This window comes from Camelus bactrianus, chromosome 22 (genome assembly GCF_048773025.1).
Source record: "Camelus bactrianus isolate YW-2024 breed Bactrian camel chromosome 22, ASM4877302v1, whole genome shotgun sequence".
Lineage (NCBI taxonomy): Eukaryota > Metazoa > Chordata > Mammalia > Artiodactyla > Camelidae > Camelus > Camelus bactrianus.
This window is the reverse complement of record NC_133560.1, coordinates 5,678,596-5,690,010: the sequence shown is the minus strand read 5'-3', so window position 1 is coordinate 5,690,010 and position 11,415 is coordinate 5,678,596. Positions and strand designations below refer to the sequence as shown.

At 48.5% G+C, this 11,415-nt stretch overlaps 1 protein-coding gene across 3 annotated transcripts in view; it reads right to left on the bottom strand.

Annotated features, from left to right (window-relative positions):
• Positions 1–11,415, bottom strand: part of GFPT2 (glutamine-fructose-6-phosphate transaminase 2) — a 39,782-nt gene that overhangs the window by 9,271 nt on the left and 19,096 nt on the right. For all 3 annotated transcript variants that reach the window (XM_010946138.3, XM_045510003.2, XM_045510004.2), the window contains 7 exons: positions 9,915–9,976; positions 7,848–7,927; positions 7,295–7,412; positions 3,465–3,628; positions 1,918–2,013; positions 1,732–1,829; positions 1,324–1,444 (listed from right to left, as the gene is read on the bottom strand). In XM_010946138.3, coding sequence (XP_010944440.1) covers positions 1,324–1,444; positions 1,732–1,829; positions 1,918–2,013; positions 3,465–3,628; positions 7,295–7,412; positions 7,848–7,927; positions 9,915–9,976 — 739 coding nt within the window. The remainder of the gene's footprint in view (positions 1–1,323; positions 1,445–1,731; positions 1,830–1,917; positions 2,014–3,464; positions 3,629–7,294; positions 7,413–7,847; positions 7,928–9,914; positions 9,977–11,415) is intronic.

Genomic DNA, 11,415 nt, shown 5'->3' with positions numbered 1-11,415 from the left:
ACATGGCCCTCCCTCAGTGTCACTGGGGGCGAAGGCTGGGGAGCAGGGAGGCTCTGCCTTCATCAGCTGCCCCTTCACCAGTTTCTGATAGCTTCTAAAAATTTGAAATAAAGGGCTAAACAAAATGAAACTTGAAGCCCCTTTTAGGAAGTCACTCAGGAGCTGCCACTGCATTATCTTCACATTAAACCCATCTCTGTCGTTTGGTCAGTGGCTTCCACCAATTCATGACACATTCTGAGGCTCTGGTGGGACTGTAAACGCAAAGGCAGCAGTGACGGCTGAAGCCCGCGGGCCGTGCCTGGTCCGAGGCGATCCGCTAGGTGGCGAGTGTGTCTGCATTAGTTTCTGTCAGCTTGTCACCGAGATGGAAATGTATTAAAAGCTCGAAACGACAAAGAATATGAAAATGAATATATGTATGTATGTGGATGACTGAAACATGATGCTTACACTGGAAGCTGACACACTGTGACTGAGTACGCTTCAATCAAAACAAAAAGTTAAAAATGAAGCGATATTAAAAGGTACCAGGGCGTTGCTATTCATGCTTCAGTTGTGATAATGGCATTGTGGTCATACTTTTTCTTTTATCATTTAGAGATGTTTTCAAGTATTTATGGATGAAAAAATGTGATGTCTGATATTGACTTCAAAATAACCCATGGAAGGGGAAGGGTTAAAGTGGATATGATGACACAAATGGGTGAATTATTCCATAACGTAACTGCCGAGCCTAGGCAATTCCTTATGGGATTCTCTCTTTTTCTATAAAGGTTTGGAATTCTCCATAATTATTATAAAAATCCTCCTAGCGCTCACGGGGGCTCCAAGCGTAGAGCCATGGATCACCTCCTGACCCTCTGCCCTGCCCGGCCAGGGCAGATGCCCACGCCTAGTGTTGGGATGGTGTCCTGGCAGGTTTGCTAAGCTGAGGGTGGCCTGGGCTGCACACCTGAGCAGTGTCTCTCCACGCCCCGCCCCTGCTGGATTGTGTGAGCACAGTCCTTGAAGTGATTCTCAACCGGCAGAATTTTGAAGAACTTTCCTCTAATTTAAACCCCACACACATTTATGAGGACCTTGGCCAGGGGTCCCTTAAGTCTTGGACTTGGGACAGCAAGAGGAGGGAGCTACATGGCCCCCCACCGCATAAAATGGACAGTGACTGATGGCTCTGAGGCTTAAATGACCCTGGCATGGGAGGGTGGCACATGGCTGGTGTGCAGAGAATTTCACTGGATAAAGGAGGGAGGGAGGTGCATGGCGTGTTACCAAGAGGGTAACTAATGAGATGAACTAATGAAAACCAGTAACCCTTACCTGATTGGCTTATGAAAAAGCAGACATCATCCCTGAACACGGGAGTGTTCCTGTCCAGGAAATCGCTAGCAAGCTCGACCATCACGGGCAGCTCGGTCAGTTCTTCCAAAACTTGCCGTGTCTGAAGCCAGCGAGAATGGGGACTAAAGTTAGTCACTGACACTACAGGGACTCGGGCAGCTGGGCTTCTGGGACAGCCTGTGAAATGACATCTCTGTGTCCAGGTGGTGAGAGCGCTTCAGGCACTCACAGGCCGAATCGCACAGGAAGGACTCAGTGCCAGCTCTCACGCGGGCTCTCGGCACCGAGTTCGGAAGGCCAGACACGCGGCAGCATTTAGGACGCACCTTGTCCTAGGCCACACTGCCCCCCGGGCTCTGTCGAGGGCCCCCGGTGGGTTGCACTTACGGCCACGGCGGCGTGGTAGCTGGTTCCACAGCCAATCACGATGAGCCGGCGGCATCGTCTGATCTCCTTCAGGTGGTCCTTCAAGCCGCCCAGGAGCACTGGAGGACACACACGGGGCGTCAGTGCCGGCCTGAGTCGCCCGACACAGGGGCTGCACACTGGCCCATGGCACGGACGAGGGGTTACCTGTGTTGGTCTCAAAATTCACCCGACCTCTCATTGTGTTGAAAACTGATTCTGGCTGTTCAAAAATCTCCTTCTGCATAAATGCGCTGAAGTTACCTGGTCAAACAAACAACCACAAGATGAATCCAACCTAATTCTGTTACATTTCCACTGCTTGATGTTCAGTCAGGATGAGGTCACGATGCAGTCAGTCACATGTAAAGGCCACTGCAGATGACAAAGGGCATCCCCAGGTACCGTCCCGCCTGATATGCGCGACGACAAGTCGGACCAGGTGTGGTCACTGTCTTCAATGTACATACAACCTGTAGCTTGAGGGAGCGAGGGAGGTAAGTACCAAGGCGCGCCTGGCCTGCCCGGGCCGCCCTCCGTGCCCAGAAGAAGGTAAAACGCCTTACTTCCTCACACCCACTTACTCAGGGAAGCGCAAAATTAAGCAAGTCCCGGGAAACAGGCAATAAAAAAAAATACCCCCCTAGCCTCTGTATTTAACACACACACACACACACACCAAAGAACAACAAAAAATCTTTCCAGCCACACGCGCCAGGGCCCTGATCTGCATGGAACTGGATGATGTCAAAGGGATGATCTGGCCACAGCGTGTGGGGACCCCTGACAGGTGCGGCGCCCGATGCCTTGGAGGTGACCACGGACAGGGCGGGACTGCGCTCTGCGATGCACACGTGCATGATGCCAAGCGCTGCAGTGTCTCTGTCTGCCGTCCTTGACAGAGGACTTGTAGAAAAAGTGCCATGAAGCAAACAGAGCAAGTGAGGAGGGGGTGGGGCCACTGCAGATACAGGACCAGGGAAGGGCTCTCTGAGGGGGCGACGTTTCAGGGGAGATGATCAGAAGGAGCCAGTCCTGGGAGAAGCAGAGCAGGTGCGGAGACCCCTCTGCCCACCCTCCCAGCGCCCCCAGCCAGGTAGGCAAGCACTCGGCCTGTCTGAGTAACAGCGAGGCAGTCAGGGTGGAGCCGGAGAGATGCAGTGGGGAAAGGCCAAAAGAGGCGGGGCGGGCTGGGTGTGGGGGCTTGTGGGCTGTGGCAGAGAGTGCGGGTTTTATTCCAAGAACAGTGGGAAGCCACTGGAGGCCTTTAAGCAGCAGGATAAGAAGGTATGATTCACATTCTGAAAAGTTCACCCAGGCTGCCCTGTGGAGAAGAGGGTGCAGGAAGACATACTCTCTTGGCAAGAAGAAAGGAGTCCACAGTCCCCTGTTACTGTAGGCCTCCCGTCCAGAGAAGAAACGATGCTTTTGGTGTAGGAATGTGTCCCAGGGAGTCCGCAAAGGGAGGTAACTGAGGGACTGAGGTCAGATCAAGCAGGGAGACCTGGTTCCTGGACACTGCCAGGAGCTCCCTTTGGAGGAGCCAGGCCAGGCGCCCCACATCCCCTGAGCAGTATGAACCACAGAACCAGCAGCCCCACAGCGGGCAGGAAGGCCATGGTGCACACTCAGGACAGGGCAGGGAGTCTCAGGAGCTCCCCTACAGAGCATCTGCCCCCGTGGCTGCTGTACAGGGACCCTCAGAGGACACTTGCCTTTCATGATTTGCTGCAATTCCATCTGCAAGGTCTGGATGGCTCGAGATGGGTCATCACTAGCCGAACGCTTGACCCGATGAATAGAGAGCTTCCCATCAGCCACTGCAGCGATGTCATCATCCTCCAGGAAGACAACCCGGTTGGTGTGCTCTATGATAGCGCTAGAGCAAGGAGCACATGGCGTCAGAGAGGGGCTTGCCCTTGACAGTTACAAGGTGCCAGTTACTCACTGCTCTCCAAGTGTGGGTCCCTATCAGCTGGATGGCATCTTAGGATATGGCGTATGAACATCAATTCATGCTTCCCTCTCCTCCCTTCCCTACAGAGTTATTCTGAAGCCAGTCCCGGACATCATATCATCTGCAAGCCTTTTGACTGATAGCTCTAAAAGATAAGGGTTATTTTTTAACCTACTATAATGCCATTATCACACCCAAGAATAATAGTTACTCCTTCATATCATCAGTTATCCAGGATGTTCAAATTTCCCCAATAATCTCACATAGGTTCATTTACAATTGTTTTCTTCATCAGGATGCAAACACCTTTGGAGGATGCTTGGGAACCAGCACACGACTCTGAATCACAAAGGGAAAGAATGAAACATTCATCTGCCATTCCCAATGATCTGTCTTTCAGAATAACCACATAGTTTAAGAAGGCAAGTTTCTCTTTATAGGAGGAATACAGCTCATGGAGAAGGAATGATAAAATTATAACAATCGACTTATGAACTCCTAACCATTAAAAGCCCTAATCAAGGTCCACCAATGGCTACCGAAACCAAGAGATGAAAAGCCGAGAGCAGCTTTATGGTGGCTGGATAAGGCTGGTGAAACCTGAACCCCCGATCAACTTGACCAGCACAAGAAGACAATGAGACATAGTGCCCCCTGATGGAAGGACACACTACAGCTATGAAATGAGTCTTGCCAAAAAAGCCAAACCTGAATATCAAGCTTCTAGACACCTGTAAACTCCTGTCTGCAGGAAACAAAGTCAACAGAAGAGCATGTTACATGACACCGTGGGGGAGGCACTCAAGGAAATCCACACAGTGGGAAACTCATTAGGATGAACGACTGTTTCTTACACACACAGAGGAAGGAAAAAGGAGGGACTTACAAGCAAACCGTGAGGTCTATCCACTAACGAAATGTAGGGTCATTATGTTTATTTTCATAGTAACTTTCTCTGCATGGAAAGTAATACTGATTTTTCCCTTGAGATGAAAACAGAAAGTTTCTTTCAAAAATAAAGCTAGAAAAGTTGGTAAGTGAAAAAGAAAATTAGGTAGTCGCTCAGGTGTTACACAGATACGGTAAAAACCGTGAAGTTGGTACTCGAAGGACCTCGGGAGGAAAAAACCCTCATGTACCAAGTGCCAGACCCAAATGTGCCCTGTGCAGAAAACACACATTTAAAACTCCGGATGCAAAGTTAAAAAGAGGAACAATCAAGTTCTATGACCCCAAGAGATGTATCTCCAGATCCTAGGGAAGAAGGATGAAAAGGGGGGAACTCCATGGCACCGGGAAAAAAATATTTTGAACAATATACACTCTTTGTATAAAAAGTAGGAAACACAGGCATCAAGAGGAGGAAGTGAAAAGGGCCTGACCCAGTCTCCAGGGGAGAAATGCTGCACCGTGCTGTCCTTCAGACAGTGCTCACGACACGTGTGTTTGTATTTACGTGTACACGTATAGCTGCACGTTTAACTATAATTATTCTAGTATACAAAATGGATGGTAGTCACTGAGACTACTGGCCCAGGAGTTAGACCCGAGGTGGAATCCTTATCCCTGTTGCTCATCAGCCCTGCGCCCTCGGGCAGCACAGACGCCACCCTGTGACCCTGTCTCAGGTTCTCCAGTTTTAAAACGGGAGATGATCGCTGTGCGTTCACCAGAGATTTGTAATTATTAAATGGGGGCAGTCTTGGTGAGGCCCTCAGCACAGTGTCCCACCATAAGGGCCCACAGCGTGTCCTGGCCACGACTGTCACGAGAACCCTGCAGTGTGCCTTCCTATCTGGGAGGGTCACCTTTGTTCACTCTTATTTTTCAATATGTGCTTCTTCATTGAAGAATCTCACAACACATTGCAGAATCACTTTTTTAAGTTCCAAAAACCTAAGCAGACAAAAGAATGTGGAGGATTTTAATTATAGCATCTCATCTGCAGATTAATTTACGGGGAGTCAGTATCTTTTAAAATAATTTTTAATAATTAAATTAACTTTAAAGCATTTTGTGTTTTAATAATAACATTCAGCCTTCCTACCGAGGAATGTGGAAACTCTCCCTGTACTCAGATTTCTTCCTGTTTCTCAGGGTAAGCTTTTGCAGTCTTCTCCAAGCTGGTTTGGGACTGTTTTTATTAAAATCTACTTTAAGGGATTAAAGTGTTTTTTTTTTTCCAGCTGTCGTAAACAGATGACTTTTTTTGTTCAACACAGGTTTGCTGCGCGCCTACTATGCCAGTCACTTGAGCACGTGTGAAGGGGAAAGGGGGGATGGACTCCCCTCCCCCCTACCCACTGAGCCGGCCTCTTGGCGGTGCTCCTGGGATGCTGAAATTTCCACACCTTTCCTCTCTGACCAGCCATGGGTATCACTTCTAACAGCCTTCCCGGTGGTTTTTAAAAGTATATTATCATATGGCCTACAAATAATTCTTTAATCTCCTTTCAGGCATTTATTCCTCTTTTTTTGGAGAAACATCTACCATATTTCATTGAATATAAGGTAACCTTGATCTTAAGATCATGATTATTTTATATACTTCAAAGAAATTAAAACCGTAGCAAATTATAATGGCAAGATGCCAGATGCTAAAAAAAAAAAAAAATCTATAAAATAATTGTGTGTCTTAGAATCATTGAAATAGTACTCATTTCTCATCGAAATGGTGCTCTAAGGAACACAATCTATGAAATGCGGGCCTTTACATCAGCCGTGAGTGCTTATGTGCTGTGGCGCTGGCTGTGGGCGGAACCGGACTCGCCGCCTGAGCTGTAGGTCCCCGTTACTCTGTGTGTCCCAGGAGACCTCGCCTGGTGGCCCCTCTGCGTCACAGCAAGGCTGGCGGGAAAGGGGTATAATAAAGGCCTGGACAGAGGAGACAGTAGTCCTGGAGTTTACGGTGGTTTTCTACTTCAACCAGCAAGAAAGTGTTTTGGTCTTTTCTGAGTGTATGTGCAGGTACACATTTTTTGTATTATTTTGAGCATGAAGTTGACGTTCTTAAATTTCAGAATTACTGTCTGTGTATTGATGAGAACATGGAATTTGGAATCAACTGAACCAAATCCCAAAATCTTAGCTCTGTCTTTTATAAATGGTAAGACTCTGGCAAACGCAGGTCAGATTCACAAAGGACTAAATGTCTGAGACGCCTGTCCTGCTTAAAAGGAGCAGCCTTTGAAAGGCCCCCACCGGGGCTGGAGGGAGCACACTCCGCAGTGCTCAGATCTGCTGGTTTTCCAGAGAAGCTAGAAATCCAGATTTTTATGAGAAACCTCCCAACTATAAAATGCTGGCAACTAATTCAATTATTCTGTGCTGGCCCAAAACATTGTGTAGGTCAGTGGACCTCGCCTTTGGCCACCAGGGCTGCCAGTATCAGCCATGCAGGTGTTCACTGAGCAAAGATTCCTCAGGAGGGTCACTGATGACAGCTGAGATCTGCCATCGCCTCTGCCCCTCGCTGAGCCTTGAGAAAACAGCTCAAATGGGGGGATAATTAATAAATGGGAGTGCTCAGCCAGCCATCCTTGATTACATCATCCTAGGAAAGAAAGGAAGCAAGGTATACACGGCTACCTTGCATCAGAAGCAAAGAAGAATTCCACTGCTTTGTCACCCACGGCGTGAAGGCAGGTGGAACTGTCCAGTCTCTTCATCCTTGTTTTACAGATATTCTTAACATTCTCAATATTGCCTGGCAAAGAAGGGAAAGAAGCATGAATCCCCTCAAACTATTTTCGTCTGAATAACATGAAGGAGCCAATCTCCCCTTTGAATATATGTGGGAGAGATTTGCCATTTTTAGCTTTGGCCGCGTCAGCCAAATTGCGGAAAAGATTCCCAAATAGCAAGAGCGCTGAATCGGTTGCAAACAAAACAAACCAACTCAACGCCGAAATCAGGGCCCGGGCGCCTTTATGTAACAGAACCACATGCTGCTCCCTCGGCTTGTGCATGTGTTTGAAAACACCCATAATAAAAAATGGGAACAATGGAGACAGTTCTCAGTTGCCTGAAAACCTTTTTGACCTGGAGCCACGTGCAAGCTTCTCTGGGCACCCTGCCTCCGAGGGGAGCTGCTGGCTCCAGGACAACGCAATGCTGTTCAAGTCCTTCTGAGGAAACTCACGTGTCCTGTACAGCACGGGGATCTGCTCTGTAGAGAGTTTGTATTTGCTCCGCACTCCGATGAGCAGGGGGCTGCCTCTCCTGCAGGGGTGAGAGGGAACCGAGTTGCCCATCGCCGTGCCAGCCTGGGTGGGCTGGACGTCCTGGCACACCCCTCTGTCAGGACGGGTCCCCGCACCGAGCCCTCTCCCCAGGGCAAAGTGCTCCCAAGACATCCCAAACGGTGTCCCAGGGGTTCAGAGCCACCGATGAGGGCAATTTAGAAAGAGAAAGATTTACTGTTTCTTCACACTACTTTCTTCTGAACTGGAAACAGTAACATGACAATATCAGGTTTTAAAAGGGGTTTCAAATTTTTTTCTTAATTTATAGACTTTATTTTTCTAGAGCAGTTTCAGGTTCACAGCAGAATTGAGCAGAAAATACAGAGTTCGCACAGCACCCTCCCCACCCACACATATATACTCCCCCACCCTCAGCATCCCTCATCAGTGTGGCTTATTTGGTACAATCGATGAACCCACATGGACACATTATTATCAAAATTTGATAGGGACAAGCGTCCAAGCGTCCCTATCAAATTTTGATAATAATGTGTCCATGTGGGTTCATAATTTTATAATTCTATGACTTATTTTATAATTCTATGACTTAAAAAACTTAAATTCCAAATGGTAAATCAGTTCCTGTCCTAGAAAAAAAATCATAATACATTCACAAAATTTCCTTCCTAAGGGGGAGGGTGTAGCTCAAGTGGTAGAGCACATGCTTAGCGTGCACAAGGTCCTGGGTTCAATCCCCAGTATCTCCTCTAAAAATAAATAAGTAAGTAAACCTAATCACCTCCCCTTCCCAAAAAACAAACAAACACAAAATTTCCTTCCTGGCTACTGTGACAGTCTGCGAGGGACGGTCCACCCTCTCTGGCCCAGTCCCCCAAGGCCACAGGTGCATGGCCTTGAGCTTCCCGGGGCAGTGTCCACACAACATTGTTTGCTGCTGTCACCCATGCATGGCGCACAGAGGGTGTCGGTAAGCACACACTGAGACTAGAAGAGCCTCAGGTCCCACCAGTGCCCTTTCCCACCCCCATCCTGGCCTAAGTGCAGATCCATACAGTGCCACGCTCGCTCTGGGCTCCTTGCTTTTGCTCGTGCTGGATTGTCTGCCTGCCTTTCCCAGGCTGACACCTGCTCCCCTCAGGTCCCCGATGCACTGCCTTCCAGCCCCCATCACAGAGCATCACCATCCTCTGCCCTGCTCTGGCCTCTTACACAATTACACAGCCACCTTCAGGGTGGGACCAGGTTGGGTGTCACTAGGGTCCCAGGGCCCAACACGCAGTAAGTGCTCAACAAATATTAGTTCAATGGATGGATGAATGAATGGACGGACAGACGGTGAAAATGATGGATAGACAGATAGAAAGGTGGATAGGCAAATGGATGGGTGGGCACATGGGTGGATGGACAGATGGACAGATGGGTGAATAATCTACCCATCTGAATATAAAATAAAAGGACGGCACCTGCATGCCCGCTTGTGTAAAGCAGCACAGCACTGGGGGCAGAGGGGCTTTAACAGCGGGCCGTGTGGGCCGGCCCAGGACCCCTCAGCTGATTCCTGGGTCACTCGGGGCATGAAGGTGACGAAGCTTGAGCTCTTGGCCTGCAACGTTGATTCAAATCGACATTCACCCTGTTCCCAGTTTCATGTTTGTAATCTTACATGCTTTTTCTAAGGGAATCTCTATAGTTCACCTGAAACCTGGATCTGCCTTTGCTATACAATTTTATTTCTAATTTGAACTTGTTGTCAGTTTCTAAAAATCTGGAGATTTCAGATAAAAATCCAACTTTCTGGTTTTTTTTTTTTAAAAATCAGAAGCTCTGGCCACAGAGATGGCGGGGTACATTCTCTGTCACTAACATAGAGGGAGCACAGTTGTCCCTTACATAGCGGGAGCTCCTTCCAGTCTGCCAGAGGCCCTGCTCCTCCCTCGTGCCTCAAGCTGAGTGGTTTTACTGTATTTATTTGTTACTGGAAATGTCAGTGCGTTCTGGCTCACCTTGTGGCCACGGCTTCTCCGGGGTAGTGGATGCTCTTGAAAACCAACGCGAACGCGCCTTCCTGAAAAGACGGGAAAGAAGAGTGAGGAACAAGGAACAACTTTCTCTGGCTGGGCCAGACTGCTGCAGCCTGGCCCACACCCCCGACAGTGCCCCCTGGGCCCCTCTTCACTGCAGGCAGTCCTGGGGTCACTCACGCAGGGTGCTGAACGCAGCTCATGCAGGGTGATGTCAGGAGGGGAAAGCGAAACAGATCACGCTCGGGTACCAAGATGGGAACTTGCAGATTTCACTGTGAGCAATGTATTACCAGCCCGCCCGGGTCCGTGAGGAACAGTTCCCAGCTCTGGGATGACCTGGGTGGACTGCTACTGTTAGAGCCTCAGGAAAGGGGAACCTGGGCCTCGGGGATGGTACCTACTTGGGGAGCAATTGTGAGGATTGAAGGGACTAATCTGTGACCTACATTTAGCTCAGCACACTCAGAGTCTGGGATCAAATCCCGCCTCCACCCCGTAACTGGGCAATCGCGCAGCCTTCTTTGTGCCTCATGGTGAATGGAAATGGCTTCTGTGAGCTAATGCACTGTAAGTGCTTAGAACAGTGCCTGCCACATAGAGACCCAACAGAAGCATGTAGTGTCATTATTATTATTTCTGTGGCAATGACTGCCATTTGTGCTCTGTGCTTCAGCTTGGCAGTCCGTGCAAACCAGAATTAGAATCTAGTTTTCCTAACTCAAGACTCTAAATGCTCTTTCTATTTAAAACCTTGATGCAAAATTCTTTCCTGCATTCTGACCATCCCGTACTAATTTACCACGACCCTACTTGACTTTATACAGACAGCGGTAAATCTGAATTTCTGTGTGAAGTCCTTCGAGGTTTGGAACCCTGGGCAGACCCAAGGCCTCAGTGTGCTATGGCCACTTTGCCAACTCAGTCACACAGCCAGAGAGACCCCAGGGTCAGCATCTCCAGACCTCTAATGGCCTTTCAAACTGCCCAGCGTGAAGGGGCTTCAGACAGAACCTGAGAAACCTGACGTCCACCTGCTGGTTTTGTCAACAATGAAGTAGGACTGACTAGAAAAAAGTTCTCTGCCAAAAAGAGCTCTGTGTTGTTTCAGGTAGGTGGCTGAAGTTTGAAAGTGCCATCACCGAGAGGCATTTTCAAAATTTTAAATTATAGGTGGGAAAGAGGAGTTAATGTGCTGCAAAACTAAACTGTTTACTGTACATTACACAGTATCTTAGACTGTACATTCCTTATGGGACAAGTTCTTATTTATAAATACGTCCTCTAAATTAAGACCCCCAAAATGGGAGTCATAGGACAAAGGGTTCGACAGTAGACTTACTTTTAAGAAAACGCCAAAGGATCACACATTTTAAACCACAGTGTTATATCCGCAGCAGCCTCTGACTCCGGATATTCCAGGTTCTCGGCCCTGAACACTGTCTCCAAGGTGCCCCATCTCAGAGGAGCTACTGGGTGGCAC